This window comes from Eucalyptus grandis, chromosome 1 (genome assembly GCF_016545825.1).
Source record: "Eucalyptus grandis isolate ANBG69807.140 chromosome 1, ASM1654582v1, whole genome shotgun sequence".
In the NCBI taxonomy this organism is placed as follows: Eukaryota; Viridiplantae; Streptophyta; class Magnoliopsida; order Myrtales; family Myrtaceae; genus Eucalyptus; species Eucalyptus grandis.
In genome coordinates this window covers 8,379,307-8,396,058 of record NC_052612.1, presented here as the reverse complement: position 1 = coordinate 8,396,058, position 16,752 = coordinate 8,379,307, and the positions used below count along the sequence as shown (strand labels likewise).

Here is a 16,752-nt window from a genome sequence, read left to right as displayed (position 1 = left end):
TTCATTTGTGTGTGATCAAATTACTTGTCTTGTATTTGAAGGGGAAAAAAGTTGTCATGAAAAAGTGACTTATTTCTCCATTGCAAAAAAAGCCACACCTCAAAAATTATACTCCAATCATTTATTAGTCAATTCAAGAGATTTAAAACCAAAACCTCACCACATTTCTTAGGCTTGCAAATAGGCTCCCAATTCAGGAGATAAATTCGACATTTATCACTTGTGTCTCCCCACATGAAAGCATACAAATCTTTTCAATCTCTCAACAAATTTGAGTTGGAACTTTAGTGCATTGCATTTGATTGATAGGGATAGACATTATTGCAGGATAAAGTAATTTGACTTGTCATTGACAAGATTTCAGATTCCCATCCACTAAGCCTTTTACTAGGGCCAATCAATTTCAAAGTTGGAACTTGGAACTTACTTTATTATAATCGGTTCTCAATCTTTAGACCCTCAAACCTACCCTATTTACCTAGAACTGGTTTTGGAACCTACATGTGGTTTTAGTCCAGTTTGAGGGTCTATCGGAGAATTTATTTTATTTTTCTATTCCTTTTTCTGATTCAATCTTTACAGCAACATCATATAAGGCTATAAGTAACGAAACGATTCAAAGTAAAAGATGAACAACATAATTCCTAATTTACCAAAAACAACAATCCATAAAATAAATACGTAGTCACATATAATTTTAAACGATAAAAAATTCAAACACATAACATAAAACATAAACTATAAATTTTTATTCCTCATTTATTGGGAGAAGAATATTAGGATTGTCAAAACTTTCGTGCAACACTCACTTAAGTGCGAAAACCTTTTTTTTTCACTCACTTGAGTATCACACTAAAGTGAAATCGCTCACTTAAGCGCCACTTCTGCCCAAACGTATGGAATTTTTTAATTATTTTTGAAATTTTTTTGAATTTTTGCTTTTGTTTTTATTTTACTTTTTGGCTTTAGGTTTGGCAAGGGTTCCCAGTGTCATAGTGACCCTCAGTGGCTACAAAACCCTTGCCCACTCTAGGTGAGTGCCTCACCCTCAGCTGCGAAGGCATCGTGCAAGGCCATTGAGGCCTCACTAGCCACTAGCAAGGCCCCAAGGCCCTTGCCCGCAACCAACGAGGTCACAATGCCCTTGTAGCGATGCTCTCACTAGGGCCTTCATGACGAGGGTGAGGCGTTAGGGCATCGTGGTGAGGGCAAGGTGGCCCTCGCCCAAATCTAGCCATGAAGGCCATGGCCAAGGGTATCACAACCTCGCCAACCCTAAACAAAGCAACATTGCCTACGACTGCCCAAAGCTAGCAAGGGCCCTCGCAACCTTGCTAACGGCCAGCAAGGTGGCCTTAGCCCAATCTAGATGAGGGTTTCGTGAGTGACCCTTGCCACCCTAAAGTAAAAAAGCCAAAAATAATAATTATTATTATAATTCAAAAAAATATTTAAACTATTAGAATAATATTTAACAATTGGCCTTAGCCCATCCACATCTTTTCTAGCAAAGAAATGAGGGTTTAAGCAAAAAAAAAAAGTTTTGATGCTTAAGTGAACGTCATATGAAAGTTTGGGCACTCATAGTGCTCCTCTCCCCCCATTTATCCATAAAAATTTAGAAGAAGAGAAAAGACTAAAGAGGAGCTTTGAGAAAGGACATAGGACGAAGGAGTACTGAAGTTAGAATTTAGGGAAAAAAGAAATTAGTGTTTTGGCTTTTAGCTTATAAAATTGGTTTTGAAATTAGTTCCAAACCAAAACAAGATGATCCAATTTGATTCTTGTATAGGTATTCACTCGGAACCTATTCCCGAACTAGTTACAAACGGTTCCAAAACGTTGGAACCTATACCTAGACCGCTTTCAACAAGAACCAATTCCCAAACCTGTTTTTTAAGCGATTCAATCCAGTTCCGGGGTAGAACTAATTTGGTTGTACACCTCTACCTTTTACTCATCCTCTCTAATACAGATTGAAAATGCCCTGAAAAAATTCTTCCATGAATCAAGTCAAAGGCCCTCCTAGATGTATGCCTAGCTTCGCACATACAACAAAACCAAAAATCTCGCTTAAATTATGTTTCAAGCCCCAGAGACATATTCTTTGAATAGAAAATTTTAGTTTTAGCCTTGCTCACGATCTGCCCTGATTTATTGCAAAAGTCACATAAATATTCCATTATGACATTCATTGATCTCTCGAAACCTCTGCCATTAACAGGGATCATTCCCAAACGTTAGATGAGAAATTTGTGGTCCACTTCTTCGAAAGCAAAAAGGTTTCCATCATTTTGAATTTACTGCATCGTTAATGAAGCGAGATAACATTTCTATGCCAAACACAAAGATGTATGGTGAATGAGTGTCTCTTTGACGTATTCCCTTGCTTGGAAAGAATTTATTTATGAGCTCGCAATTTCACAAAACTTGCTAGGATGATGATATGAGGCAATTCATAATCAAACTAACCTTAGAATCTGGGACATCTAACATGTAAACAGTCTCCTGAATGAAGGACCACTTGAGTCAAACATACTAATGGCGGAGCAGTACCGGTCCAATTCTATGGAAGAGTCTTCTCAATTAATTGGAATCAGCAAGTACCGATCCAGTTTCTGGTTGTAAGTGTAAAACGGCTCAACTGAACTATCCAAACCGGACCAATACATATGTATTTGTAATTTCTATGTTTTCAAAATCAAACCCTAATTCTTAATCCTCTCACATCATCTCACTCTCGGTCACCTCCTTGTATGCAAACACGGCCTCATTGCTCCCTCTATCACTCTTGTTTCCAATCCGCCTTTGGCCTCGTCACTCCCTCTCTCGCTTGCTCTGTCGATTGCCTTCCCTGCTCCGCTGGTTAGTGCCTCGTCTAGATTAATGGGTTTCGTTTTCGCTTTTGACTTCCGGTTTCCACTCTTCCTAGTGGTAATCGAGATCGATAATTACATTTACAGCCGTGGCCAAGTGCGAGGGAATATTCCGGGCGATTCCTCTTAAGCTGTCAGCCATGTCTCTGCTTTGGAGGCTTCGCCAAGCTGAGATTCGATCTTTGTTTTCAAGCTTGAGAAGAGATCTCGTGGCAGGGGTTGTGGGTTTTCATGGGATAGAGCTGAAGAGAGGGCTTGGTGTTGGGGATCGGCTGTGAAATGATGAAGAGAAAGCTTAGGAAGGCTTCCTTTGTTTTGCAAAATATATTTTTTTGGGAGATTTTTTTTTTTCGGCATTTGGTTCGCACGGAAAACGAGTCAATGGAAGATTTATACTTAAATTTAGGAAAATAATTTCCTCTTTGAAAAATGAAAAAATATTTTCTAGAATATGACTAGGTATTGACGCTTAGACCCAAAACTCTACGCTTGGACACGAGAATCTCAATAATAGTTTCCAAGTCCCGCCATTTAGGACTAAGGTCTACAAAGGCCAGGCCCATAAGATGGATGACATCCACATCAGTAATTCTAACAAAAATTGACTAGACGAGTTCATTTGACAAATTGTGAAAAAAAATTATAAATTAAATTTGTATAAATGCAAAACGTTTAGAATTTTTTGGGAAAATTCCAAATAATGACCCGAAATGCACTCATTTTCTCAAATAAGGGTTTGAAATATACATTACTTTAAATTAGGGCCTAAAGTGGTCATATTAATTTTAAAGAATGACTTGAAGTGATTATATTTGTTTCAAATAAAGGCATAACCTCATCGGCTCACCTGTCGACAAAAATTTCGATCAACCAGAGGTATTTTCATAAAAACACAATTTAAATTTAGGTTAAATTAGATTTTTGTGTCTGAAAATTAGATTAATAAAAATTTATTTTAAAAAAAAAAAGGTAGGACGGGTGGTCGCAACCCCATCGCTAGTAGGAAGGCGATCCCATTGGCCATTGCCGATGGGGCAGCAGCCACAAGAGGGAGGGAGCCCTCCCTCCCGTCTCTATTCTTTAAAAAAAATAGTTTTTTTTATGGAAAAATGAAAAAATTTAAAAGACAAAATTGCCATCATCAAATAGTGAGTTAAGACCCTTCTTTGAAACCGATATAGTCACTTAAGGCTCATATTTAAAATATTGTTCACTTTAGATCCTTATTTAAAAGGAAATTCACTTTGGACTTTTATTTGAAAACATACGTGAATTTCGAGTCCTTATTAGGAATTTTTTTGGATTTTTTTGTACTTCCCCAACAAAAGTAATCACAAATCTTAGGAGATCTACTTTGTCCGTCACTGGGTGAGGCAACGTATGAGCTATCATTGTCCTAATGTCTAGTGCCTTTAGAATAAGCATCATTCCACGCGGGGTTCGAGGAGGCCCCCTCTTTCGCTTGCATATCTCATAATTCCTTTATAAGATAACCCGATGGATGAAAATCGAAAGAAGGAAAGGGAATCAACTTTTGTAGAAGTGCGGGTTGACGCAGGTGCATGCATATTCACCAATATAAACTAGGTCTTCATCTTCTTCTTCTTCTTTTTTCTTTTTTTATAGGGAGAGTGGATTGAGTTGCGCACGAGAACTTTCACGATAACAAAAGGAAAGAGAGAGGAAAGAAGGGCGATGCTATTTCCACCTACCCTTTTAATGACTGAATCCACCCAATTTTATGAAAATAAAAATTGTCCTCTGTTATTCAATTGCAATTTGGATTATTTACCTTCTTTTTTTATTTAGTTTGTCTATATCTATATAAGATCTACTTACTATGATTAAAAATTCCATATGTTTAGTTGTTGTTTATCGTAGATTTTCCATATATATTAAAAGCACTATTTTTTTTATTATAATTACTTCCATAAAAATTTATTTTGTTGAAAAGAGAAACTTCCAAAAATCTAGCTTTATCCCATCTTGTTGATTATATCAATAGATAAATTGTTAAGTGGATAAAAATAAATTAAATCAAAACATTGCATAAAGCAAGATTTTTTGGTTTTTTGGAAATGCGGGTGAAATATCATTATTTTGGATTGACAAAGATAAATATCATCTATGTATTGTTTGTAAAAAAAATATCAAAATACCTCATTGTGCATAATATATTTATTTAGTGTATTATTATATATTTTTATATATCTTACATGCTCTGTTTAAAAGTATCTTGCTAGTATAATAAAGAAAAAGGTAAATCAAGAGACTTGAGATATATTATAAACTAATGAAATTAATAAAAAGTTTACAAAAAATGAGCTTTTGAGATAAGAGGGACAAAAAAATAGATAGGTTGTTACAAGATTAAGGAAAAATTCTAATAATGACTCAAAGTGCTCTTATTCTTCAAATAAGGGTCTAAAGTAGATCTTATTTCAAAGAAAAGTCCGAAGTAACATCATCAATCCCAAAAAATGGCTTAAAGTAGTTATGGCTCTTTCAAATAAAGGCTTAATCTCACTGGCCGTAAAAATTTTCCGGCCAATTAGGGATATTTTCATCCAAATACAAGTTAAATTTAAATTAAATTAGATTTAAAATTAAAAAATAAAACCTAGAAAGGGAAAACACAAGTAGAAAGGGCGGCAAAGGCTAGTGAGGTGGCAAGCACCTAGGCGAGGGCTTGCGACCCCGACCAGAGGGGAGGGCTCGCCAAAAGCGAGGAAAGGGTGACAACCCTCTCCTAGATCTAAGAGAAAATAAGGCTCTTATTTAAAATAACATTTACTTCTTACTCTTATTTGATAAAATGATGATATTTCAAACCCTTATTTAGAATTTTCCTCAAGATTAATGGTAAAAAAAAAAGAGACTTTTCAATTTTATACTATATTAAAAAATATTTCTTTTCCATACTACTAACAAAATGATTTTACATGGAGTATGTAAGATGTTATAAGAATATCAGAGAATGCACTATTCTTTAATACATTAAGAAAAAAACATGTGAAATGATTAATTATGGTGACTATCGTAAATAGAAAAAAGTAGTTAGGCCATCACTTTAAACTACAATTGAAGGAAAAATGACAATTTTTTCTTTTAGTGTAAATGGAGGTGGATGTAACCAAGGTCTTAGCCAATCGTGTTGTGGTTGTTCTTTAGGATACCATTAGCCCTTCTCAAAACGCCTTCGTTAAGGGTCGCCGGATCAGGGATAATATTCTTCTAGCCTAGGAGTTGTTCACAGGTTTCATCATCAACCGTATACCCCCCAATGTGATGTGAAGGTGGACTTTCAGAAAGCGTATGAACACAGTAGATTGGGACGTCCTTGAGATAATTCTCCGGGCTTTTCACTTCTCGGACCACTTCATTCGACTTATCATGGTATGTGTGCGCACACCTATGTTTTCTATTTTATTGAATGGAGATTTCCATGAATTCTTCCTTAGCAGTCGTGGCCTTCGACAGGGGGACCCTATGTCCCCTTATCTGTTTACCTAGGTGATGGAAGTCTTCTCGGGGATCATTACTTCCCGTGCGGAGCTACCTGGCTTCAACTTCTCCTGGAGTTGCAAGGCCACTCGATTATCTCATCTATTCTTTGCGGATGATGTGTTTCTATTTTGTCAAGCGGATATGGCCTCCATCGGGCTTCTTAAAGACGGGCTTGATACATTCTCGGCTTTGAGTGGTTTGATACCGAACAACAACAAAAGTGAGGTGTTCCTTGTGGGTGGCTCGGATGAATTGAGGACTCAGATCAAGGATGCCCTTGGATTTGTTGAAGGAAAGCTACCGATGTGCTATCTAGGAGCCCCTATCATCTCATCGAGGCTCGGCAAGGCGGATTGCGTTGTCTTGGTCAATTGCATTACGACAAGGGTGCAATCCTGGACTCATCGCTTTCTCTCATTTGCTGGAAGAGTTCAACTTATAAAGCCAGTGCTCCATGCGATTTCAGGCTTATTGGGCCAGTGTATTTATTATTCCTGTCGCAATCTTAGATCGTATAAAGCAAATCCTTAGACAGTTCCTGTGAAAGGGACCTAGCCTTGATAAGGGAGGTGCCAAGGTATCCTAGAAGGATGTATGTCTTCCTAGGGAGGAAGGTGGTCTTGGAATTCGTAGACTACGAGAGTACAACAAAGCGGCCGTGCTTAAACATATTTGGACCCTCTTCACTGACAAAGAGTCATTGTGGTGCAAGTGGATTCACTCTACTTTTTTGAGAGGGAAGAACTTCTAGATGCTTAAGACTCCGGTTTGCTGCTCTTGGGCTTGGAGGAGGATCCTACACCTGAGACCCGAGGTCCGACTCAATTTTCACTGGAGGATTGGTGATGGGCGGACAATCTCTCTCTGGTTTGATCATTGGCACTAGAGTGGGCCGTTGGATATGATTTGCTTGGAGCAAACTATCTTAGAGTCGGGGCTTCCTAGGTGTGCAGTCGTTGCGGACCTTTTCTTTGAGCCAAGTCGAGCCTTTTTAGGATGGTGATGGACTCATGGGGCCAGCTCCCTATTCTTCTCCCTGAGGTTTCGGATAGATTCGTGTGGAGTGTCAATCCGTCTTGTCTCTTCTCGGTGGCTTCTGCATGGCATTTTTTCAGAAAGAGGAAAGCGAGAGTGGACTGGTCATCCTTTATATGGAACAAAGCTATCACTTTAAGGTACCAATTCAATCTATGGTTGATCATTAAGAACTGTCTTCCGACACAAGCTTTTCTTATGTCCTATGGGAGGATCGGGAGGGAAGTTTGTGCCTTCTGCAAGCTCACGCCGGATTCTATTGACCATCTCTTCTTCGGCCGCGATATTACTTTGAGTATGGCTTATTTTTGGGCTACCAAGTGCAATCTCCCGTGGAGAAACGGGTCTTGGGTGGAAAATCTTCAGTGGGCGATGAAATTCCTATCAGGTAAGGACTTCTATCATGCTATAGGGTGCTTCTCTTTTGCTATGATCTGCCACCTTATTTGAAGGTATAGGAACGACATTCTCTTCAGAGGTCATCTAGTGGTGCCTGTGGCTATCAAGAAACATCTCATTAAAGTGGTCAAGGACAAAGCCTTAACCTTTAGAAGCGTCGAAGATTGCCCGAGAAATAGAAGGCTTCAACGGAATTAGGGCTCGACCCTTCTATTTTCTCTTCTCCTACGCCGATTGCCTAGTATCTCCTTCAGTGTGTCTTGCGGCTGCCTCCCCATTTTTTGCGCCTTCCTCGACGGCCTTGCCTTGGATCTTCAAGTCCTCCTTGTTGTTGTTCCTTGGTTGGTGTTGTTCTCTTTGTTTCCCCAGCCCTACGTGGCTGTCTTGTCTTTGTTTTTGGCCATCTATGTTGGTCTGCTTGCTTTGACCGCTATGTGGTGTTCTTTTGCATTATGCGCCCTTTCACTCCTTTTGACGCTATGTCACTTTGAGTGAAAGTTTTGTGGTGCCTAATCTTCTGTAATTATTGGTTCATAGCTCAATATATCATTACCTTTATCAAAAAAAAAAAAAAAAATAGTACCGCCCAAAGAGAATTAGACGTCCCCAGGATAATAGAATAATTTCATTATTTACGAGAATGATGATTTCTTATACAATCGAGAGATATAATACAAAATCACCTACATCAACTTATTCATCAATAATTAACCTAATTACATTTGAATGCTCATGGTCATGAAAATTTGTTAATATTATCGATTTGACATTATCATATTATTTAGATGACATTAATGGTCATGTCATAAGATAATTATGTTTGCTTGACCCAACAAAATTCACAAGCCCAAATTTCAATTTTTGCATTGGTTATGAAATTTTTTTAATAAAATTTGATATTTTTTTAAAGTTAATATTATTAAAAAAAATTCACACCGATATACATATGATAAATTTATCCAAAATCAATATGTTAACCACAAAAAACCCCAAAATTGATAGATCCATGACAAATTTACTTTCTATTAATTTTTGTTAAATTTTAAATTTGAATAATACATGACAGTTGACATGTCTATCAATTTAAGGTTTTACCTTACATTTGTCACTTATGTATAAGTTTTGTGATTTTTCATAATATTAGTCTAATTTAACAAAAATAAATGTAAAATATATTTATCACAAATAAATTAGTTTAGGATTTTTTATTGTAAAAAAGTTAGTTTTGGGAAAATTTATCACACACATTGGTTTGGAATTTTTGTAGTCTAAAAAATAATATGTGGTAAATCTGTCATGGGATATTAGTTTTGGATTTTTCATTGTATTAATTCTTTATTTTTTGTTTTTTTTTTGTTAAAAAGGAAAAGGAAAAAGAAGAACAGGAAAAAGCAAGGTTTTTCCGACAACGGTGTCGTCGCGGCTCGGCCTGTCGCCGCCATAGTTCCTGCGCGCAGCAAAAGACCAGGGCTTTTTCTCGAAGCCGCAGTTGCGTCGCTGTCTGCGAGATTTCATCGAAGGAGAAGAAGAAGGAAGAGATTTCATCGAAGGAGAAGAAGGAAGGAAGGAAGATGTTCAAGAAGGCGGTCGAAGCCAAGACGCAGCAGCGGCTGTCCGGCGCCGACAAGAAGAAGCTGCGGCGGGCCGTCCGCGACAAGTTCCCCCGATGCTCCGACTCCGATCTCGACGCCCTCTTTCCTCCTAAAGTAAGCTCCTTTCTTCTTCTTTCTTTGGCCCGATTGGGTTCCGGCGACGTCGTATCGGATTCCGTCTCTTCCGGCGGAGGCGGTCCTGCTTTATCCGGTGGGGAGTTCCCGTTTTCCGGGTCGGTCCCGATTCGCGATGCTGCATTGAAGCGGCGTGTTTCGATTGCGATATTGGGTCGGGTCGCCCCCCGGAGTGCTTGCCCGTGTTGCTGGACTGAACTCGCGAGGGACTTGTTCAGCTTTCTGCTGCGCGGATGCTTTCGCTCGATGCTGGACCGGTGGAGATGCGTCGGTGTCGAGGAAAGATTGGATTTTTACTTGCGAACTGCGTGTATAATATGATGGATGAAATCGTCCTACTTGCTTGTGCAATCAAAGGACGTTTTGACATCCCGAGGTGAAGAAAGAAAATGGGTGATTTGGGAAGTTTACGAGCAATTGAAAAGTATAGGCACTTCATTGTTTTGGCTAAGAGTGCGGGAGCTGCTGCTCTGGAGTGAACGCATTCGATTAGATTCTTCTTTTTCTTGTTTTCAGTTGAATATATGATACGAAGGGAAGATATAGCTTCCTAATTCTGAGCATCCCATTTGACTTTTACCTTGTAGCACATGACATTTGTTTGTTCGAAAGAGAGCTTGCTGCTTCCACAGAGATCATGTTGCTTTCACCGACCATTCTCCGAGAGATGACTAAATTATATTCACAAGTGCAACTTTCCTTGACATCACTGATAAAGATAATTTCCATCACTGTGATAGTGCACTAATCGAGTGTACACTATACGCCCTCTGGCATGTTTATTCTAGGCAGAGATGATGGTTGCAAAGCTCCAAAACCGAGTGCATGTGTACAGTGTGGAAGGTGAATTTCCCATGTTCTTCGACATCGATGGAAGAGGCTCAGAAATATTTCCCTCAGGTATGCCTTTATACGTCCCCAACTTTTCTTTTCTTTTTTCTATTGTGAGGCATAAGCTTCGTATTCTTTCAAATTTACGATTATGTACCCCGCTAAAATTAGTGCTCAGTATTGAAGGCTTCATTACTAACAGCCCCCTCTTCATGAAAAGATCGCATAATTGTTTGGGCCATTATTTTTGCTCAACCTCCACTTTGAAGAGCCACATATTGATCTGTGATTGTTTATGATGTTTCTTTTAACTCAAGTCAATGAAGCACTAGTTAATGTTATCTGGGTTTTTTTAGGCTATTATTGGTGGTGAAAGATTTCTTCTTATGTGGAGGTGGTTTTTGGTTTTCTTTGATGATGCCATGGCTCATATTCTTACTCCTAGTACGAGGCTGCAGACATTAGATCCAAAGTGGTCCCTCTCTTCCCCAGAACCCATGCATGGGTGCTTGCTTTAAGATTTTCCGTTGCTTAGAAGCTGTGAAAATTTAGAACCTCAAAAGAGGAAAGAAGGAAAAGAAAGGAGCAGAAAGCATCAATATATTAGTACACCTAGTGGAACATGAGATCATTTTGGCTTGACCTGTTGTTTATCATTGCATTTTGTAATATATCCTCGAAATTTTTGCATGACTTGATGATTCTGCTTTTATTTCTGCAGTCTATGCTCTTTGGAGAGTCCCTGAAATTGTGCCTGCTTTCCTACTCAAGGGAGGCGAAGTTTCACGCTTTATCATTGGTGGAGCAGATTTGATGTTTCCTGGAATTAGTGTGCCTCCTGAAGGTCTACCATCATTTGCAGCAGGGGAGATATGGGCAGTTAAAGTCCCTGGTAATCCTGCTCCGATAGCTGTAAGTGTCTCTTTAGATTTTCTCATGACCTTTAGTTTCCTTGCTATTATGTTATTCTCTTTCTGTTATGTACCAATCCACACTTAAACGCAGGTGGGAACTACCACAATGAGCAGTAGTGAAGCCTTGAAAGCTGGTTTACGTGGAAAGGCTTTGAGAATAACCCATCACTATCGTGACATACTTTGGTAAGCATTTCCAAAACCTAATATAGGGCTTAATTGAGATATAAAATTTTCAGTTTAATTTATTTTTTTGTCTGGAACATAATTAGGGAGTCTGCTGAGGGCCAGTTTGCTCCAAATGCTGGTTTCTTAGAGGATATGGTTTTTGAAGACCCTGCTTTCTTATCATCTCGCCAGGAGTCAGTTGCATGTGAAGGTCCAAGTGAGGTTTCAAATGATCAAGGGGATGGTGCTGAAGATGAAGACGTGACTGTGTCTGTTGATAAAATGAATCCCGACTCTATTCAGATGAGAGAGATGGATGGTCGTAATGAAAGTTCAGATAAAATAGTTGCAGATATTGGTACTCTGACGGTTGCAGATGATGTTTCTGCTGAGGGATCAAATGTTGAAGACCAGCATAATTTCACATCTGCGGATGTAGATGCACTTCTTGACAAATGCCTCTTGCAAGCCCTGTATACAACCATCAAGGACAAAGACCTTCCTATGCCTGGAAGCACATTATGGTAAACAATCCTAAAGTCCTCAGCCCTATGGACAAGAATCTACTGGATCTTGGTTTGGCTGTGATTAGATGCCTTTTAAACCTGTTTGGGTCACATATGCACCTTGTGACCAAACTGTGTGAGTTTTAGCTTCGCGAGAGAAAATGCAGTGAAAGTCACTTGTGGATCCATGCCTTATGTTGATCCATATATATGGATTTGTTAGGTACCATGCTGTGCGTTTCTGACTGGGCTCTGTTCTGCTGTCTAATAGTCGCCTTATTTGTTTGCATATTTCTAGAGTATGATCTTAGTTGTTTTGCTCCACAGAAGCAGAGTAGACTCTGTACTAGTTTATGTGAATGGAATTGCTATGGGTCCAATATTCACCTGGTACTAAATTGTGCATAGCAATCAGCAACCTGCATAATATCATCATATCCCATTGTTGGAAACATCAACTAGTATGTCTTGTGGTTGAGAGTACTGCAACATCGCTTCTCTTGCAATTCTGTGTGAGACATTTAGCTAAGTGTAGATTGGATTCATAACTTTTTAGGTCCTAGTTTATTTCCAAGCAGAATCATTTTGCTTTTTTATAGTTGATTTCTATGTTCTAGCCTAATTTGGCTGAATTACATTTTATACTTGAAAATGAAAAGGATAGAGGATTTCTATGGGTAACAGAGTATGTCTCTCTCAATGCTGTTTGACAGTCAGTTGAGTAAAAGGGAGATTGGTCCCTTTCAGGCAACATGCGAATTAGGAGTTGTAATGGTGAAAGAAGATCATATCCAAGAAAATTAGAAAGCTGGCTTAACTGAAAGCCTAAGATGCTTATGATGTTATAATATCTTGATTTCCCATACTCATCATCCTTGCTTTAGCAAAACTTTATGATCATCTGCTCTTTGCCATACCCATGTCAACTCACATGCCAAATTATTTTGACATTTCACTGTATGTAATTTACTTGGGTCGTGTTTTACATTCTTTTAATATGATTGCTGCAGGTCAAACCATGTATTGCCTTGTAGGCCTCAAGGTGTTACTCTTGATATCAAGAAGTCTTCATACAAGAAATTATCTAAGTGGTTGCAGGCGAAATCAACTGCCGGACTGGTGTGTATACCTGTAATCTTAATGAGCGTTAAGTTTGTTCTAGTGCTAAAGCTCTATGATTCCAACATATGTGGTAGTATATCTTGAATTTACATGGCTTTTAGCAATATCTATCATCCTTCACATTTATTGCTTCGATAGCAGTTCAGTCAGGGAATACATGTGAACTTATTGCAAAAAGGTCTGTTCTTTTGGAGTATTTTGGATTACTCATTTTTGGAGAGGACGAATGAGGCTCTTCTTTGGCCTTTGTACCAATAAATGTATGCCTGTATGATTATTTTTGTATGACCTTCTCTAGTTCTTTGGACAGGTTTCTGTAAAAGAAGATAAACATAAGAAGGAGGTAGTATTAATGGGAGTTAACCGAAATCACCCTGATTACTCAGCATTCAGACCGGAAAAAAGGCCTGTGGAGAAAAGTGACCAAGGTGGTGAGCATGCTGCAAAGGAAAGTCAGTCAAACAAAACTCTAAATGTGGTGGAGGTCTACAAACCAAGTGTGCATGTCAATGCCATTTTCACTTCTGTAGGAGCTGATAGGGGAAAACTCTTTACAGCTTCAGAAGCAACTGATATTGTATTTAGATACGTTGAGCAAGAAAATCTGGTTAAGCCAACAAACAAGTCCGCTGTGGTTTTGGATGCTACGCTATGTGATGCACTGTTTAAAGGAGCCATAAAGAAAGGATCAATGTACCCGACAGAAATTCATAAGAAAGACCTGGGATCAACATTCATTAGCCGCATGCAACCACATCATGTGATTACCAGAGGAAGCGATTCAGTTGTTCGTAAAGGTGCCTTGAAAGCTATTCAGATAATGACAGAACGAAGGCAGGGTAACAAAAAGGTTACAAGACTATCTGGTATGGAAACATTTTTAGTGGATCCAGAAGCTTTGGCATCGGAACTGCAGAAGAAATTTGCCTGCAGCACTACAGTGGCTGAACTACCAGGTATGCTACTCTTGGGTACTCTCTTGTATAAGTAAGCAGTTTCTACTGTCATATTCTACCTCTGTGGGTCAGTAGGACTTTGATGACCCGTTTTGCTTTCCACTGCAGAAATTATAATCTTACATGTGGGATTGGCTTGGCTGAGCTTATCCTAGCAATAGGAAGTAGGAGTTCAATATACTACTTAACTTCCATTTGGAAAAAAATTGAAAGCCGTGTCACGGTGTGTGAAAGCTGCCAGTTGCATTATGCTCTCACATGCAGCTCGTCTCAATGAAGAAATAAAGAAAATCTATACCCTAAGAGAAGCAAAACTGCTGTAATTTGGCGAGGCGGAAAGAAAGTTCTTTGTTAGCACTAAGACTTTTGTATGCCCTTGCCTTGAGCTGTCTCGTGTTGATGGAATCAACCTAGGAGCAGATGAAATAGTGGCATATTTGATTCAGAAAACATTAGGCTTTGGATTTGGATTTGATATCATCCTGCAGGTGACCCTATTTGCATTGCTCAGATGTTTAAGGTCACCTTAGAATCGTACATTTCATCTTTATCTAAGTTGGATGTGGTTGACTTCTCAGGTAAAAAGGGATACGAGGTTTTGGTCCAAGGTGGTGTAATTGATGATCTGGCGAGGCATCTGATCGAACAGTACGGAATTCCAAAGAGGTATATTGAAGTTCTTGACAAGACCAAGAAATAAGGAGAGAATGGGGCGGTACACTTTACATGCTGTTTTTTAATGAATAATGTCGCGAAATGATGTCTAAGGGTGTAGGTTCTATAAGATCAAGCGTGTGATCCGAGGTCAACCTTCTTTATTGCCTTGTAATTTTGTCTTCTATATTTCCTTTTGCATCTCAATTTCTTGCATACGTTTTCAAGTTAATATGGACATCGATTGGAACTAGAAGTAAACCATTTATGCTCCTCGAGCGCCATAGGGCCATGCACCAAATCAATGATGAAGCAGCGTGTTATGAACTCTATTTGTTCTTCGATGACAGACGTTCTGTATGTACGCTAGGAGCACTTAAATTCTCTAGGAGCCCATTTTATTGCATTAATGAAATAAGATTAGGGAAAATCTCAAATAAGAACTTAAAGTACCTTCATTTTCTCAAAAGATGACTTGAAGTGATGTCTTAAATAATGACTTAAAGTAGTCAATTAGTCTCAAAGAATGACCTGACTCATCGGCTGATGAACAGATGTATATTTGATGCGTATTTCGTCCAAAATATATTCTATTTTTATTTTCCTTTCCCCCTATTCATCTTCTTCTTAATCCCCCATGGTCGTCCCTATTCATCATTTTCCCTGTTAATGTTAAAGATACTAGAATTGTAGAATTGGGAAAGAGTTGGTGAGGGCTCGATAATCCTCGCCGGCTGTTAGTAAGGGCCAGTGAGGCCACTCTCGCCAAATTAGGGTTGGCCTCGCCAGGGGTGAGGGCTTGACGCCCATCGCCAATGGCGAGCAAGGGCCGTGGAGCCCTCGTTGGTCGTGGGCAAGAGTTTGCAAGTTGACACTCGCTAGATTTGGCGAGGGTGGCCTCGCTTGCGGCTGGCGAGGGCCATCCAAATCGAGGCCCTATGAGGAGGTGCTTGAGGGTAGAGGGGTAGTTGGAGAAGTCGTCGATTTGGGAGCGGTGGTGGGCGTCCCAATCGTAGTCCTGTTAGAAGTTGAGGTCATCGGTGGAGCGGCGGGGAAGGCTACCCCTCGTGGCCATCAATAAGGTTGCCCCTCATTGGCCCTTAGTGAGGGTGGCAAGGGTGGCCTCGCCTGCAATGAGTGAGGGCTCGCCAACCCTCGCTGGTCAGCCTTGCCCATGGCTAGTGAGGGCTTGTTGACCTCGCTGGCCATTGGTAAGGACTGATGAGGGCCTACAAACTCTTGCCCACGGCCAGTAAGGGCTCGATGACCCTCGTCGGCCGCGAGCGAGACCACCTTTGCCAGATCTGGCAAAGGTTGGCTTACAAGTGCTCACTAGCCCGAAGCTAGGCCAACCCTCCCCAATCTGGCAAGGGTTGTGGAGCTCTCGCCGGTCCTTCTCTAATTATGGTGTTCTTGATCTTGGCAATGCCTATCTTCATCATTGATGAAGAAGATGATGAACAGGGACAACCATAGGTGGGATCAAGAAGGAGATGAACATGGAAAAAGGAAAATAAAAAGAGTAATTTTTGGACAAAAATACAAGACTACAAGAATATGCAACGGAGATACATTTGTTCGTCGGCCAGCGAGTCAAGTCCTTTTTTGCAACTAAATGACTAATTTGGGTCCTTATTTAAGATAAACTCCATTTCAAGTCTTTTTTTGAAAAAATGAGGATACTTTAGGTTCCTATTTGAGATTTTCCCATAAGATTATAATGTAATAATCATTATGCTATAAGGTTTAAGTGATGTATATATTACGCTATTTGATTTTGTGAAGAACATATAGGACAGGGAGGACAGCATCAGAATTTCCAAAATCCTCGTACAATATAGAGTCAGATAGAGTATGATAATTATCACTTTAGTAGTTAATCACGATTCATGAGTTTAATGCTCTCATATAATTATAGTTTACTATAACAAATATGTGTTTATGGTAATAGTTTATTTAAACACAAGTTAAGTGCATAAAATGTGATTATATCAAAATAAAAATTAGACTGTAATAATTATCACTTTAAGCTAATCGTGAATGTAACACACCAAATA

At 39.3% G+C, this 16,752-nt stretch overlaps 1 protein-coding gene across 3 annotated transcripts; it reads left to right on the top strand.

Annotated features, from left to right (window-relative positions):
* Positions 1 to 9,238: 9,238 nt before the first annotated feature.
* Positions 9,239 to 15,022, top strand: LOC104436937 (eukaryotic translation initiation factor 2D). 3 transcript variants are annotated; one of them, XM_010049792.3, is made up of 8 exons: positions 9,239 to 9,523; positions 10,333 to 10,444; positions 11,097 to 11,287; positions 11,381 to 11,475; positions 11,562 to 11,981; positions 12,974 to 13,082; positions 13,396 to 14,041; positions 14,620 to 15,022. In XM_010049792.3, the coding sequence occupies exons 1-8, from the start codon at positions 9,389 to 9,391 to the stop codon at positions 14,739 to 14,741; spliced, it is 1,830 nt and encodes a 609-aa protein (XP_010048094.2). In that variant the 5' UTR covers positions 9,239 to 9,388; the 3' UTR covers positions 14,742 to 15,022. The 3 variants fall into 3 exon arrangements, with proteins under 3 accessions (XP_010048094.2, XP_010048121.2, XP_039168537.1); XM_010049819.2 differs by having other exon boundaries at positions 9,384 to 9,523; positions 10,337 to 10,444; XM_039312603.1 differs by having other exon boundaries at positions 9,385 to 9,523; positions 10,132 to 10,444.
* Positions 15,023 to 16,752: the final 1,730 nt, after the last annotated feature.

Excerpts from the sequence above, each read along its gene's own strand:
- LOC104436937 (XM_010049792.3), top strand. The coding sequence starts at position 9,389 with ATGTTCAAGAAGGCGGTCGAAGCCAAGACGCAGCAGCGGCTGTCCGGC. Across the intron at positions 11,476-11,561 it reads CACTATCGTGACATACTTTG|GGAGTCTGCTGAGGGCCAGT; the intron begins GTAAGCATTTCC and ends GAACATAATTAG. Across the intron at positions 11,982-12,973 it reads ATGCCTGGAAGCACATTATG|GTCAAACCATGTATTGCCTT; the intron begins GTAAACAATCCT and ends TGATTGCTGCAG.